This window comes from Phalacrocorax aristotelis, chromosome 16, assembly GCF_949628215.1.
Source record: "Phalacrocorax aristotelis chromosome 16, bGulAri2.1, whole genome shotgun sequence".
In the NCBI taxonomy this organism is placed as follows: domain Eukaryota; kingdom Metazoa; phylum Chordata; class Aves; order Suliformes; family Phalacrocoracidae; genus Phalacrocorax; species Phalacrocorax aristotelis.
In genome coordinates, this window is record NC_134291.1 from 14,307,144 (window position 1) to 14,322,458 (window position 15,315).

At 52.2% G+C, this 15,315-nt stretch overlaps 3 protein-coding genes across 3 annotated transcripts; 2 read left to right on the forward strand and 1 right to left on the reverse strand.

Annotated features, from left to right (window-relative positions):
* The first annotated feature begins 82 nt into the window (after positions 1-82).
* On the forward strand, positions 83-5,575 carry LOC142065206 (uncharacterized). Its single transcript, XM_075111148.1, has 5 exons — positions 83-212; positions 662-783; positions 2,575-2,673; positions 3,087-3,251; positions 4,568-5,575. The coding sequence occupies exons 1-5, from the start codon at positions 125-127 to the stop codon at positions 4,712-4,714; spliced, it is 621 nt and encodes a 206-aa protein (XP_074967249.1). The 5' UTR covers positions 83-124; the 3' UTR covers positions 4,715-5,575.
* A 523-nt stretch (positions 5,576-6,098) lies between these two features.
* MRPL27 (mitochondrial ribosomal protein L27) lies at positions 6,099-9,874 on the reverse strand. Its single transcript, XM_075111149.1, has 4 exons — positions 9,792-9,874; positions 7,790-7,912; positions 6,991-7,058; positions 6,099-6,522 (listed from the first exon to the last, which is right to left on the reverse strand). Exons 1-4 carry the CDS (start codon positions 9,811-9,813, stop codon positions 6,316-6,318), a joined length of 420 nt encoding a protein of 139 aa, XP_074967250.1. The 5' UTR covers positions 9,814-9,874; the 3' UTR covers positions 6,099-6,315.
* A 61-nt stretch (positions 9,875-9,935) lies between these two features.
* Positions 9,936-14,875, forward strand: EME1 (essential meiotic structure-specific endonuclease 1). Its single transcript, XM_075111140.1, has 8 exons — positions 9,936-10,694; positions 10,777-10,904; positions 11,125-11,217; positions 11,672-11,793; positions 12,004-12,127; positions 12,630-12,745; positions 13,612-13,801; positions 14,144-14,875. Exons 1-8 carry the CDS (start codon positions 9,989-9,991, stop codon positions 14,318-14,320), a joined length of 1,656 nt encoding a protein of 551 aa, XP_074967241.1. The 5' UTR covers positions 9,936-9,988; the 3' UTR covers positions 14,321-14,875.
* Positions 14,876-15,315: the final 440 nt, after the last annotated feature.

Sequence of the window (15,315 nt, forward strand, 5' to 3'; positions counted from 1 at the left end):
GCCAGTCCCGCTGACAGCCAATGGGAGCCGGCGGGGAGCGGCGCGGCGGCCAATGGGGAGGCCGGGGAGGGGCGGGGCCGGGCAGGGGCGGGGCCCCGGCCGCAGGGCCGCCGGTGGCGGCGGGATGGCGAACCCCGGCGGGGCCGCGGCGGACACGACGGCCGCCGGCGCGGCCATGGACAGCGGCGTCCTGGCCATCGTCATCGCCGCGAGTGAGTGGCACAGCGGCCTGGGACGGCCCTTCCCCGGTGCTCGGCTGGGTCCCGGGCGGCGGGGAGGGGTCGGTGGTGCCGGGCTGGCTCCGCGGGAGCGTGGGCCGGGCGGGAACCGCGGGTTTGCCGGGAACACCGGGGGAACCGGCCCCGTGGCGAGGTGCTGAGCGCCAGCCCGGCGCCCCGGTCCCGGGCGGGAGGGCAGCGGGGCCGCGCTGTGCGCGGGCGCTGGTCCCTGCTGCGGGGCCCGGGCCGGGGCTGAGCCTCACGGGCTCCGCGGCTCGGCCCGGTCCCGCAGGGAGAGGGAGGCGCCGGGCACAGCGGGGCTTTCTGCGGCCCCGGGGGGCGCAGCGGCGACCCCGGCTTCTCCTGGGCTTCTCCCAGCCGAGAAACCCGGGGGAGGCCCACGGATCACCGGCTCATTCGCCTCCACTCGCTTCCCCTGGCAGCCGTGTCCACCTCCGTCTTCATCGTGGCCATCCTCATCCTCCTGCTGCTCCTGTACCACCGGGACCCCATGTGCTGCCAGTTCCTCTGCTCCTGCCGCTTCTTCCAGACCCCCAGCCAGTATGTGAGTGTCCTCCTCCCGCCCGTCCCCCCCCCCCCGCGCTCCCCTCCTGCGGGGCTCCCCTTCGGCCGTGGGACCTCCGAGCAGAGCCGGGCTCTGCCTCCCCCGTTCCCTCTCTGCCCCAGAGATCCAGCCACCCAACCCTGCCTGGTCGCACCCCTGCGGGGAATATCTTGAGGCTCGCAGGTCCCCCAGATCCCCACGCAGCTCAGGAGCGGGGTTCTCCTTCCCCGGCACGGTCGTGTGTGAGGCTGGGCTCTGTTTTGCGGGGAAGGGGGCTGGAAGCTCAGGGCAAAGGTGGACGATGCTGTGCGCTAGTGCTCGGCGACTGGCTCTCTTGTGCATGGCTCCCAGGCGTGGAGCGGGGAGAGACAAAGCCCTCTCGCTTGTGTCTGTGAATTCCTGGGGTTGGCTTTCAAGTGGGGAAGGTGGTGATGGAAAAAGAGAAGCGTGTTCAGCCAGTGCTGCCTTTGTGGTGGGGGCTGCCTGGGTAAAGCCTGGCTTCCGACGGCCATGGGTGCCGCTTCCAGAGTCCCTGGGAGCAGAGGGGACGTCCAGGGAATGGAGAGACTTGTGCCATGAAAGGCAGATTTAACAGCCTGGCGCAGGCTGGGAAGTGCCCAGCAGAAATCACAGCGGGAACGGGCTGCGCTGCCGGCGTCCCCTGCCCGCGTCCCCGCATCCGCTCCTTTCCCCCTCTTCCTCCCCACTCCCCGTCGGCAGCACGGCGCGCGGTGGGGAGAGGGCTCGGCCGCCGCACGCCTGGCCCCGCAGAGCAGCTTGCCGAGGCTGTGTGGGGTGTGCCGTGAGCCTTCACCGCGCTCGGGCCTGGCTCCTGGGTGGGTGGGTGAAGGAGACGGCGTCTCGCCTTTTGCAGAGGGATGTGGATACAAAGAACTGCGTATGGAAAGGGAACGTATACAGGGTGTGCTTCCATCAGCAAAAGTGAAGTGGTTGTAGTGGCCTGAGGCGGCTTTCAAGCGGGTGTAGTTGCGCTGGTTCTGCTAAGCAGTTATTAAATAATTGCACCCCGCAGCCAGCCGCGCTTCCTGCAGCTTCTGGAACTGTGCTGTAGGGCCGAGGCAAGTGGTGCCTCAGTTGTTAGGAGCGAAAGTAAATCTGTCGCTCAGAGCCCCCCCAGTGACTCCCTGGTTGCTCTGGGAGTCTCTGGAGTGTTTTCTGCTGGCGGAGATGGGGCTATTCTGAGAGCGAGGATGACCCCGTGGCTTGAGTCCTGGCTCTGGCCCCGCTTTCCACAAGAGGGATCGCGGCTGTTGCTTGACACCTCAACAGGGAACTGAGCTTAACTGCAGCAAGACTGCTCGGGAACAGCACAGCTATTGCGCTGCAGATTAGCCAGCTATGTTATCATGAAACGACTACCTCGGTAGATAAGGGTTTACAAACTCCGTAATCTTGAGCGCTGTAATCAGAGCTCTTATCTGTACTAGCGGAACAGCTGGGGTTTCGGTGTCCCCTGAAGGGAGATGGTTCTGCTGAGTCTGAATGAAACCCTGCCCCGGGCCAGGGCTGCCGCCCCTCTGGGTGCGCTGCGCAGCAGTGCCAGCTGGCTCAGGCCCCGCACGGACGTGCCCGAGTGGTCGCCATCGGTAAACAGGCAGGCAGAGGTTGGCCGCCAGCGGCGAGAGCCGCATCAGCCAAACGGGCGGAGGTAGTGGCTCCCCCGCCTCACCCAGAGTCCCGTGGGAGCTGGTCGAGCTCTGCTTCGCTGCCGCGCGGGATGTGAGGGATTTCGGCTTCGCTCACCGCCTCCTCCCTGACCCCCCGTTACAGGAGTGCCCCCCGCCCTACTTCAGCAGCAGCCAGCGGCTCGTGGGTCCCCAGAGCGGAGCATCCCGGCTGGAGAGCGCCGCCGAGAACCCCGGAATGCAGGTGACGGGGGGGATCCCCGATGGGAGCTGGGGGGGAAACAGTAGCAAAGATCCTGATGAGCTCAGGAAGAGCCCATGGTTATGGGGACCCGGGGAGCTCCTGGACAGCAGGAAGGAACTGTGGGAAGTGCTGTTGGTGTGTAAGAACCTGGGGCGGGGGGAGTGGGGCTCCTGCAGAGGACACCATGGTGCCTTGAGGTGTTTGGGCACAAAGTGCCAGGCAGATGCCTCAGGGCTTGGGATTTGCAAGGCCAGTCATGGTGTAATTACCTCATGGGAGGGAGGATTTCCTCTCTCAGGGTTCAAGGAAGGGCACACACAACTTTGAACCCTGAAGTAACTCAAGGTGGTACCAGGCCATGACCTTCTGCCACTGCTGTGCTGACCTTTCTCTTCTGGGCTGGGCATTTCTAGGGAGACGAGCTCTTCTGCGTCGGACCCCCCAGCAGCTACCAGCTCCCGTCCTGGGAGCAGCCCCGCTTGCCAAGCTACGAGAGCGTGCGGAAGAAAGATCGCCAGCGGGAAATCCATCAGATGATTGCCGAGAGGTTTGGGCTGTGGGCAGAGCCCTCCCAGGAGGTGAGCCCTCCCTCCCCTGCACCGGGGTGCTGGCACAGAGCCGGGGCAGTCCCCGCTCCGCTCTGTACCTGGGTCTTGCTTCAGCAATTTGCAGTAGCTAAGGACTCCGTTCCCTGCGATTGCCTTTCGCCGATAGCCTTTATCTCTGGGAAGGGCGCAAAGTGTACCAGGAGGCTCCTTTTGTGTACATCTGTGCTGGTTAATGATCCATCTCTCCCGGTGTTTGCAGGAATGCCTGTGCCAGGAGGCTGGGCAGAGCTGCCTATGAAAGGGCAGGCCCTTCAGATCATCCGCTCTGTGCAAGTCCAAGCTGGGAATGTTATTTTTAGATCTGTAAGGCTTCCACCGTTTCTTGCTCCCTTGTCCCTGCAGGACACCTCTGGGAGGCCCCTCTGTGACCTTGAAATGTTTATGGCTTATTTACGAGCAGCAGGCGTTGCCTCTTATGACGTGTAAGATTTGCACTAGAAGAGAGAAAAGCGAGCTGCCACGTAGGTCCTGCAGCGGCCCGAGAGCCTCCTGTTGAACAAGAAGACTCAATGACTAAAGCAGAACAGAAACATTCAAAACCCTGAGCAGAGCACTAAAGGTTCACCGATTTAGCTGGATTTTGGGCTCTTAAAGCTGCACCATAAAGTTTGGCAGCGTCAGCACCCGCTGCTTGGTGTAGGAGGTGTAACTAATGATACCTGCCCCGAAACCAGAGCACTGAGGGTGCAGGAGAGCGAAGCCCTCAAGGATGAGTAGTTAAGGAACTGCAGTGGGAGCTCCCCCACAGCATCCCTGCGCCACTCCCGCCGCTTGCTGTGGGGACAAAGCTAGCCCAGCTCTGCCAAAATGAACGTGACGAGAGTGCGGAGGTTCCTCTCTGCTGCTGCGCTTGCTAACAAAGCCTGCGCAGAAAGCCCGGTCTGAAGGTGCTTGTGTAAATCCCAGTAACTGACCCTTGGTCAAAGGAAAGCGAGCAACAGTTCCCTTCTAACAAAAGTCAAGCCTTCTCTGGCCTTGCTACAAGTAGCAACAAGTCCTTGGAGGGGGAAAGGGAAGAGCAGGAGCCCGGCACCGAGGGTGTGAGGGGGAGAGCAGGGGGGATGTGCCTCTCCAGCGGATTTCCACCCTGCCGTGTTGCAAATTGGTGCTAAGCACTCATTTTCCAGGTGTTCATCTAGGCAGCAGCTCGCTGCGCTGAGGACTGCAGGAATTTAATTTCAGGCTGGTGGTGGTGGTGAGCCTTGTCATCAGCTCTGTAAGAAGAGGTGGGATAATCTCCTGGTTATTTCTGATCAGCTGTAATGCTCTTCCTCTCTCCTCAACAGATGCCACCTCCCTACGAGCATGCTCTGAGGCATCCTCCAGCTTTCTCAGGAACAGTAATAAGCTCAGAGACCTTGGACAGACGTGGCGTGCCAGACCCTTTCCAGGCCCCTCTCAGCTACCAAACTCAGCGAAACACAGACGTGTAAGGCTTCGGCCTCCGCGTACTGCTTCTTCCCGTGGTGTCAGCGACAGAAGTGCCTGTGCCGTCACTCCCCCTGCAGGGAGCAGCCGAACCTCAGACCTCCACCCAGATTCGCCATCAGCCAAGACAGGCAAGTCAGACCGGGCCGGTGGAGACGTCCCTCCCGCAGCACAAGGACAACCACCGAGCCACCGCCAGGTATCACGCTCTGAGCGGAGCAGCCAGGGATCTCTCCTCGCTCTGATCCAGCGAGTGTAGTGTTACCAAAGGCGCCGGACCAGCCGCTTGCTTCTACGCGGGGAGCAAAGCCAAGGTGAACGTCTGCTCAGCCAGAGCTCCTGCAGGCAGCTGGTGCTCCTGTACCTCTGTGAGGCAAGCACTGCCCAGTGTGCCAAGGATCAGACCGCAGACTGCTACTTCACTTCTTCCTTAGGTTGTAAAATGTTTAACTCTATTGGTGTGCGAGACACCAGGTGGGAATCCTCACCCGTGAGCGGCAGAACAAATCTGCATCGCAGCATCGCTGTGTGCTCTCACAGCAACTGTCAGCTGTGACTGAGAACAACTTTGTATGGACTTCAGGTAGATCCAGAGAGACTCCAGGAATTCTGTCACCTGCTGTAGGCAACTACCGACCACCGAGCTGAACCACCTGAATGTATATGCAAGCTGGGAAAGGACAGAAGCGTGGACGTACGTGGCTGACCCAAGTTTACCCAGTCGTCTTCTGCAGAGCAGACAATCTAGTAATGTCAACACTGGTGTCCTTACACCACCAATTTTGATAACCTGTTTTCTACTGCAGAGCCAATGTTTCAAATTATTTACCAACCTGTAGATAAAATGAGATCCATTTGGCCACAAGGCATCTGGGCTCCTTTCTTTCGAGCAACGTAAGCTCAAAAACGTCACAGAATGACTCAGGGAAGACAAAAGGATAAGTCTTCTGGATTATGGCTTTACAATACCCCTGTGGCCACTGAGCTTCACATACGACCCCAGACTCGTGCATCTTAGCAGGCACCCTGAAACTAGTAATGAGTTCGCTTTATGAGTGTGAATGTGCTTCACGTGGCTAGTAAAGGGAACACTTTCAGATATTTGAGTTAATCATTGAGGTGAGTTAGATAGAAGGAAAAATCTAGCTTCCTGGGACGCACAGTTAGGTGCAAGTGGAAATGGATGTGTCCTCTTCTGCGCTGTTCTAAGATACAAATATAACAGTAATGTCTAAAAGTGAGTAAAAATAGATAGAAGGAATGATTAGTGGGAGAAGTGCTAACATAAGAGGGACTGCAGAGACTCCAGCGGCTCAACAGAGCAGGCTCGCCAGAGGAAGGCAGCTTGATACTAAAGGAACATAAGTAACACAGTCTGTGAACAGCCAAGACCTTCAGCAGCCCCATGGCATTTATTAAACATGGTTACACATGCCAGCAGGTGAGCCCACTGCCTGAACACCGACCACATGTGCTTTAGGAGCAAGAAAAAGTCCCTAAACAGGATTCTTCAGCACTAGATTATTCCTGACCTCAGATGCCAGTCCAGCTGGAGCAGTCTGTCCCAGCCGCTCCTTCCCATCCGTCCCTGTGTGATGCAGGAGGCTCAGAGCATGGTGACCAGTTTAAAGCTTCCTACTTCTGTGGTAGGAAGAACGTTGATAAAGGTTTTATAAAGAATTGCTCCTCTGGGTAGACGACAGATCACTTCCCTGCTCTCACTGCTGCGGGGCGGGGGTATGTAGACCTCTTTGGTGTATCTCACGATGCCATCCTCCAGGGCGTAGAGTGTCTTGTTACGGCCCATCCCCACCTGGAGGACGAGGAGAAGTGTTAGGAAGGGAAGGCTGGAGGTCCACCACTAAAGCAGATCTGATTGTTGGTCTGCCTCGTTCGATATCCTGGCTTCAACAGCATCTGTTGCTTTGTATTTTAAACTAAACCAGAGTCTCTCCTTCCAGCAATCAGTACGCAACGGTACTTGTTACACAGAAGGAGATACTGATTCCATCCTGAAGCACCAGGACCCAGTTAGGTTACGGAAGTGTCTGGGGATATGCCTAACTTTCAGTCCTTTCATCAGTCAGATGGGCACAGCTGTGACATGGAGCAGGCTCTGTAACTAGGAAATATCAGGTAATGAACCCCAATTTCAGGATTTTATAGAATATAAGGAAGAGCTTTAAAAATCAGCTTGAGGGAGAGGAGGTGCTTGAGTATAGGACTCTGTTGCAGACTGCTGTTCTCTGAGAACCAAGGAAGACATGGAAAAACAACTTACATGAGCCCCCGGATGCCAGCGTATCAACCGCTGCGTAGCCAAAATGTTGCCTGCGTGCACAAATGCACCTGCAACAGAGCGACAGAGTCAGACTGCAGGGAGACGGAGCTCTCCAAAGCCCTGGCAGAACACAAATGGTTCCAGGACTTACAAAACCCAGCTTCCTGTGGGAATTTTCTAAGGAAAAAAGTACTTCAAATGCTAAAAGCATCTAAACAAAAATGCTGTTAGCAGGAAATAAAGGGCAATTGATATACAATGGCAAAAAGCAATTCCAGTCTTTGAAAAGATTACTTGTAGGGTACAAGGCATTTGTTTTATTACCTTTTACATTGATATGTTTCCATCAGCAAAGCTAATAATTATTCAGCACTCAGCTGCAAGAATCCGTACTTTGGCTTCTGCTAAGCCTCATAATTCTCCCCTTTGTAAACATCTAAAATGCCCAGCTTTTCAACACAGCGTGTGGGAAAAGTGCACTTAAGTTATTAGGTGTCCCACAGTGTGCCCTCCTCCCAGACTCTCCAGAGAGGCAAAGTTAGAATCAAAGTACGTTTTCTGTAGGCAATTTTGGCCGGCCGCTTGCAGGCCCACCTGGGAGGGAGGCTGACTCACCCAGCCCTCCTGCCGGCTACCCTTCGTCACAAGGTTTCACTGAACCCCCCCTTTCCCTTCTCTTGGAAGAACGCCCTGGCCACCTCCTCCTACTGAAACGCTCAACAGCCGACACCCGCACCGGGGGAGAAGCCGTGAAGAACCCAATGAACGCAAGTGAGACTCAGCAGATGCTCAGACCTACCTTCTACTTTTTTGAATCCGTAGCGCTTCCCAGGGCTGCGGCCACCTAAATTCTTTGAGCTGCCCCCAGTTTTCTTAGAAGCACATCTGATGGCAACCAGGCTTGTTTGTGGAGTAGTTAGAACTAGGTTCAGAGCAAGGACAACAACATCAGATGAAAAAAAATCTATTACACACACTTTCTCTTTTCAGATTTAAAGAATGTTAGGTAATACAGGCTATAAAACTGAAGGCAAAAGACAGCTCTGAGGGGCAAAAAAAAAAAAAAGGTTGTTCTAAGATAAACCATACTCAGACCACCGCTACCTAAGCCCCCTGCAAAGAGGCCATATCTCAAGTACCACACCTGCCCAGGAGGGAATAAAACTCTTGCGATGATGTTAAAGGATGTGCACAAATTCATGTTTAAGCAAGGCCTTGTAAAATAAGATACAGAAGTTACTGGTTGCTGTGAATTGGCCTTTTATTGCTTTGAGAAAAGACAAGTTGTGATCTCTGTTTCAGTTTCCCCTTCGATCAAATGGCATTTAATTATACGGTAATATTTTGAAATCTTACAAATGGGAAGATTCCAATTCAGGATGATATATAAGCATATACAGAATTGCTATCCTGAACATACTAATTAAAGCATTTTGTGCAAGTCTTTGGGTTACAAACAGGACAAGTCAAGGGGGAAAAAAAAAATCAGTTGTTGCAGACAGGGATTGTCTCTGGAATGCAAGATATTACTCACACCACAAACTTCCTCCTTTAACAAACAAACACACACAGACAGAAAACACACTGGTTTTCTTATCAAGAAAGCTGACCCTCTAGTCAACTCTCTCAGTAAAAAAATGACCGAGATGTAATCAGTTATTTTTAAAAATCTCTTTGGTACCTCCTTTTGTGCAGCTAGCAGGGAAACCCAGCTTTTCTGAGTCTCTCTATTCAACCTCTTAAGCAGCACAGAAGAGTGGTTATCATAACATTCCTGAGTAAAACCAGTGGATTAATTTACTCTTAATTAAATTATCATATATACTCGGTGAGCAAGAAATATTTTTGAGAAAAGGGAAATTGCTCTACAAAGAACCACTAATTTCAAGAGCTTATCCACCAACTAAGAGAAAGGCTCCGGGACTTGACAGACTACAGGGAAGTAGGCAAAGATGAACGAGAATTACAGTTCCATATACACAGATTCTACGAAGTTATAGTCCAATTAACTGTTACCAAAAGAACTCCAACGGGTTGGTTTCAGGGTTACATTTGGTATTGCGTGCAAGAAGCTTGCTGACAAAAACAATGAACCTCAAAGCATCAGACATGCAGGGAAAAGCAGTTACCTAGAGAAGGCTGAGACGGAGTTTCTAACTTGATTTACAAATGATTAACGTGATTTACAAAGTGACAAATCACGTTGGAAATCAGTGGAAGAACTTCACGGTTCTGGTGTCCCACCAAAGAAAGGGTATTTCTGCCCATAATACTTCTAGATTACAAAAAATGAATTTTTAAAGCCTCCTGACTATAGCACCGTGCAAGGAGAGATCAGCGCCCCTCGCTGTTCGGTCTCTAACTAGCGCACACGAATACTGTTTTTCCAAGGGTGATTTTTTCACCGTGAGGGCGGCCAAGCAGCAGCACGGCGAGGTTGTGCAATCCCCACCCGTGAAGGTTTGAGAGGCCAGAACGGATGAAACCTTCAGCACCTCGGCCCCACCTCAGAGCTGACCCTGCCTTCAGCAGGTTGCGCTATAGACGCCCCGAAGCCTCTTCCCGCATGAACGACCCCGCGATGCCGTAGCGTTAAGAGAACCAAACCCTCTAATTTCACCACAGCACCGCCTCAGCCGAGCCGCGGCCTGACATAAAGGCGAAGGCCTACGACCCCGAACTACCGGCAGTGATCTCCCCCGGGGTGCCCCCTCCCAGGCTCTGCCTCCGGCTGGAGGCCGGACCCGCTCCCTGCCCCGCGGAGGGGTGAAGCCGGAGGTGAGCGATAACCCCTCACTCACACAGCCGCCGCACGGCCGCCATTTTCTCTAGCGCCACCTCTTCTTCTTCCGGTTAGGAAGGGCGCGCGGCTGGCGGCGATTGGTCCGAACGCGCGCGTGCGCGCCCGTTGGGACCAACCGCCGCCAACGGCGCGCGCATTTGTACCAATCACCGCTCCTCCCTCGGACGTTTGGGGTTTACCTCAGGGGAAGGTGGCATGGCGGACAGAGAGCTTAGGTGTGAGGGGAGCGATGAGGAGGAGCTGCCTACTTTACCCTCCCTGCTGCAGTCCTCGCTATGGCCGCTGCTACCGCACAGCGGGCTGACTCACCGGCGATCCTCGTCCCCCGCTCCCAAGCTAGGGAGGGCGGCGGGGTTGGTTGTGGTGGTGAGCAGTGGGAGCGAGGAGGAAGAGGAGGACGTGGTGGAAGTCATCCCTCTGCACGAGAGGATCAAGAGAAGGGTAGAAGCTGAGAGAGAAGTGGCTTTTAAGCCCCCCCAGCCGGGCGGAGGGGATGCATCAGGGAGAGCTGGCCTTTGTGCTAACGGTGACCTTTTGACACCTGGTAGTGGAGGGCTGCGGGAACCCCTGGTGTCATCTGGAGAAGCGTCTTGTGGCAGCCAAAATGGCATGTGTGGTGCTGAGAGGACTATAGCCTCTCAGTCTGAATCCATGCACCAGGCTAATAAGCCCCTGCTAAGTGGAGCAAGCCCAGAAACATCCCCCCGTCCCAAGAAGCTGAAATGTAGTCAGAAGGGAAGGGAGGCAAACTGCCAGGCTGTGTGGCAGAGGAGGAAAGAACGAGAAGAACGGAGGAGGCAGCAGGAGCAGGAAAAAGAGAGGAAGAGGGCCCTTGCTAAGATGCTGAAAGCTCAGCGACCGGGGGAGTGCCAGAAATACATAACAGTGGTGCTAGATCCAGGTACTTGTCCTCAGAGCCTGCATCTGCCATACACTGACTGTCAGTTCTTGCTGCAGAGGCCTGACCCACACACCAATTTCAGTTCTTTTGCAGGTAGAAGGTGGTGGCCAGATCCTTAGTGCTTTGCAGGCTGCAAAGTATTCCTGTGTTGTTGAGAGTCAGGCTGTTCCCTGCAGCATCACCTGGAGGAGAAAAACTGTGTTATCTCAGGTGCGCAAGCAAAATCTGTGTGCTTTTGCCCTTTTCTTCCTCTGCAAAATCTCTGTGTTCTTGCCCTTTTCTCTGTTATTTGCATGCGTTAGTAATTGTACTTAACAACCCAAGTAAGTGTCCTCTAATCTTTCCCGTCTTGGGGTCTGAGTGGGAGCACCAGTTTGAGTGAATTATAAACAGACTGATGGTCCGTCTGTTTGGTTTCATATCTGAGCAGATAGAAGAAGGAGATGAATGGACAGAAGAACCAAATGTCCTGGTTCTGCTTCGCTTGGAGGAGTTTTTGTCCATGGTTCACAACTACAAACAAGTGAGAGTGCTTACGGCTTTTGTGTGCTCGAACATCCTTTGCTGTAAGGATGGTGTTTGTCAACCCCCTCTTCATAGCTGGAAGGTTTTGATGTGGGATGGAGCTATGGTTTCAGTAAACCAGATACCTGGTTTTAGAACCCATTAATGGATCAAAAACACCAGGGTTGCATAGTGCAAGGTTCTGACAAGCTTTCTTTCCTAGTTACAATTTTTTACAGACTTTTGAAGAGGTAACATTGTGAGATCAAGTGGTTGGGTTTTTTTAACTTTTAATTTTATATCTTTCTGCCACAACTTTATACCTAATCAAGCATTGCCTGCTTGCCCCTGAACAGCTGTGTGAACAGACATTTTTACCTGCAGACCCAGCTGCAAAAGTGGAGCCATAGGTTGCTGTGCTTGCATGTGTAACTCAGAATGGTTTAACTCCTTTTTTCCATTGATCTTTGCAGGAGGCCCAGGGCTGTACGGAAGGACAGGGGGAGACCCTACAGAGCTATGTATCTCGTGTGATGGAGAAAATGCCTGGGAAAATTCTGGCGCTGGCAGTAGCTGAAGTAGAAAACTATTTCAGGTTAAACTGCTTTCCCTCCATATGTTTCTTTTTGTCTCTGGCCTTGCAAAATGCCATAGTTGTTTACATTAATTCCAGCACTGCTCCACTATTTGTTACATAGAAACAGAAGGAAAGGGCCATCCAGCCTGTCACTGTGGTGGCCAATGGGAAACACCTGGGGAAGAGCATGAACTCCCAGTCTTACTTTACTCTTCTTACACCTCTCAGAGTTCAGTCAAAAAAGAGACCTCAACGTGTAGCAGTGAGTGGCAATGAAGAGGAACAGGGAAAACGGAGAAAAAAGAACACTAAGGATTCTGGCCTGAAGATAACCAGAATGGATGTGGAAGAAGTGAGTACCTGTAAAAGAGTCATCTCTTCTTTGCTGCTGTTTGAACATCTGACCCAGTCACACACTTTTTTGGGTGGGGGCATTCAACCTTCATTAGTCCATGTCCCTATGGACAGAACTTTTCGGTTCAGTTCCCCACTGCTCAGGTATGTACCTGCTCTCCCACAGACTGCCGTGTCTCATTCGCCTTGATCCCGTACGGTGAAATGTCAGTCTTGGTCAGCATCTCTCGTCCTTTGTGACCGGCTGGCAAAGCACGTCGGTGCTGGTCTGGGCTGGGTGGCCTGTGTGTAACGAGAGCTGGCCACTGAGGAACTGCAGCAGCTGAAATGGTGGTAAACTGATATTAACGAGCAAATGCTTCAGTGCCTTAAATTAACTTTTCAAAATGGGGAGAGAGTGGATGTTCTTGGCCTATAGCAAGATGTTGCAACCCTTTTTTGTTTCAGACACGAGCGAGAAGATTAATTGTTCCATTTGTTGTTTCTGATGATGTTTACAGGCCTTGGTGGATCTGCAGCTGGACAAACAAGTCCAAGTCAGCTTTTTTGAGAGCTGGGAGGAGCTTGGAGAATTTGCCACTATGTTCACAAAAGCAGTAGCTGAAGCACCGTTCAAGTGAGTAAGCAGATGAGGTTTCGTCACGTCCTCTTTGGAGAGGCTTCGCTTTGACAGTTACTGGGAGGGGATGGCAGGCATGTGGCTGTACTTCGGTACAATGCAGTGTAATGATTTTTAAAAGAGCAGGTGATATGGCACAGCTGCTGCTGCAGCTCCTTCAACAAGGGGTGGTTCTTGGAAACTGATGCCCTTCCTGGGGAGGGGCGAGGACAGGCCCTGGCTTCACATTGGAGTGTTTACATCAAGGAAAGCTCTTGTTCTCAGTCTGATTTTAGGAGTGGGAAGCGAACACATGTAGGGTTGGGCTCTTACAGCACCAGCTCTTCTTCTTCAGTACATAACTGAGAGAGACAGTGCTGGGAATGAACCATTTCGCCACCTCCATTGGCAAGGAAGGACAGCAGCCTGTTGCGCAGTGATAGCTAAGAAAGCCATCTTGTGCAGTCTCACACAATCCTAGCATTCCTGTCACAGGGGCTGCTGTATTTTACATCTCAGCCCTGAGAAGAGATAAGATGTTGTTAAAAACGATGTGTGAAAGTGTTTTATTATGGTTGACAGTCAGAAAGTGAATTCTTGTTTACCACTTTGGATGTGCATTGGCCTGCGTCAGGATTGCTCCCAAGTACAGGATTGTTTCTTTTCCTTTTTCCTTGTTTAAGACCCAGATTTTTACTGAAATGGGTAACATGTGTGAAGAAAACAGGGTCAAATTTTTAGCATTTACTTTGATGCCGGTGGTGTCTATAACAACATGGGGTGATAAATGGTGCTCTGTCTCTGGCTACATGATGACAGATGCAGGTACAGGAGTTTCTTCATAGCCTCATTGTCTCATTTGCTTTCCTGTTTGTTCTCCCTAGGCGAGAGCAAGAGAAGACGGGCTTCTCTTTCTACTTAGAGAAGGGGTGGTGTGGAGGGGTGAAGGTGGATCGTTCCGGAAAGGGTCTCTTGGAAGTTTGGAAGAGGCAGATACAACAATTCAACCGGGTCAGCCTCGAGATGGCTGAGGCTATTGTGTCTGCCTACCCTTCTCCTCAGCTGCTGAACCAGGTGAGGATGCCTCAGGAATACCCAGTACTGTGCCAACCAATGGAAGGAGTGGAGGAAATAACTTAATTGGTATTAAATTTGACACAATTCTGTATGAGCTGTAAGGCAGTGAAGAAACAGATTCCTGGGCACCCAGTGCTTTGGCTTCACAGAGCAGAGTACTGAGGGAGCAGTGTTGCTTCTGCATCAGCCTGTGAGCTTGCAAATGAGATCTGGGGAGAGACCAGGTGAAAAATGAGGGTACATTGTGAAAGGGTAGAGTAGTCACAGGTGCACAGCTTTGATTATTTTGAGCAACAGATGCAAATGGATGATACCGTTGTTCTTTTGTGTTGCTTTTAGGCCTATAGCAGGTGCTCCTTGGAGCAGGAGCGGGAAAACATGCTGGCTAACATCCTTGTGCACCGTGGTGACGGTGTGACAGCCACCTGCCGGCGGATTGGACCCGAACTCTCGCGCCGAATCTATCTGCAGATGACTTCCCACGATCCTGGTCTCTACTTGGATTTCACTGGCTAGCCCTTGGCAAGGAGGATTTTACTGTTTGCTTGGTTTAAGTATTTAGCTTCCTTCTGGGAAGGAGTGCTCAGATGGCAAACAGAGACGTTGATCCTAGCTTAAAGACTTAAAACACACTTAGACTTTATTGTAGTGAAGGAAGGTTGGATAAAATTGCTGAATGGCTGGAATTTGCACAAGAAAGATGGTGAACATCTTCCATAAGAGCATGAGCTGGACACTTACAGTACTGATAGTTCTTTTTATTTGTCTTCCTAGAAAATAAATAATTTTGAATAATAATAATGATCTTTTGCTATTTAACATGCCATCTTGAATATAGAAAGGTATGTCATCTGTTGAAAGGAATACTTTTTACTGCTATCCTAAACTGCAAGCAGTTACCTTCTCTCTCCAATGTGAAAAATCCTAATGCTAAAAGCAACATGGTGCTGCCCCCCAAGCACCTGCTCGAGTGAGGTGGAAGAACTTCTACCTCACAGACTCTCAGTTTTCCGCTGTGGCAGATGGGAATGAGTAAGACTAATTTTCAGACATTAAATTTAGACTGCCTTGATTCAGTCTCCAGCTGGCTTAATCTATAGAGAGTCTTGAAATCTGATTATATGTGCCGGAATGATGAGGACCAAACAGTTGGCAGAAAAAGCTTTCTTTTTAATTAGACTGGGGAACGTGCTCGCCTGTCCACAAAGCCACAGGCACTTGTGTGCACACAAGGACAGCTAGAGTCTTTTGCGACAGCAGCGCTTACCAAGATGAGCACAGAGAGTGAATTAAACCGCAGCCGAAGTCTGGAGGTTATCCACTGGAGCCGTTGTGGTCTCGAATGAAAAAATACCCACCTGCCACGCTGGCTTCAGGCATTCAGCAGGAGTCCTTGCTGGCCGGTGGTGCGCTTCTGACCTGAACTGCTAAATCCTGTTAGCCTGGCATTTGTGAACTTAAGCACTGCTCTCCTAGATGGCAAAGCAGCAGACTCCTGCCAGGCGCTCGCA

Bases quoted from the DNA above. Each gene is read 5' to 3' on its own strand.
- LOC142065206 (XM_075111148.1), top strand. From the start codon at position 125: ATGGCGAACCCCGGCGGGGCCGCGGCGGACACGACGGCCGCCGGCGCG. The intron at 784-2,574 runs GTGAGTGTCCTC...CCCCCGTTACAG, and splicing joins TCCAGACCCCCAGCCAGTAT to GAGTGCCCCCCGCCCTACTT. The intron at 3,252-4,567 runs GTGAGCCCTCCC...TCTCCTCAACAG, and splicing joins GGGCAGAGCCCTCCCAGGAG to ATGCCACCTCCCTACGAGCA.
- MRPL27 (XM_075111149.1), bottom strand. From the start codon at position 9,813: ATGGCGGCCGTGCGGCGGCTGT. The intron at 7,913-9,791 runs GTGAGTGAGGGG...CTCTGAACCTAG, and splicing joins GGCGGCCGTGCGGCGGCTGT to TTCTAACTACTCCACAAACA. The intron at 7,059-7,789 runs GTAGGTCTGAGC...GCTCTGTTGCAG, and splicing joins CGGATTCAAAAAAGTAGAAG to GTGCATTTGTGCACGCAGGC.
- EME1 (XM_075111140.1), top strand. From the start codon at position 9,989: ATGGCGGACAGAGAGCTTAGGTGTGAGGGGAGCGATGAGGAGGAGCTG. The intron at 10,695-10,776 runs GTACTTGTCCTC...CACCAATTTCAG, and splicing joins AACAGTGGTGCTAGATCCAG to TTCTTTTGCAGGTAGAAGGT. The intron at 10,905-11,124 runs GTGCGCAAGCAA...ATATCTGAGCAG, and splicing joins GAAAAACTGTGTTATCTCAG to ATAGAAGAAGGAGATGAATG.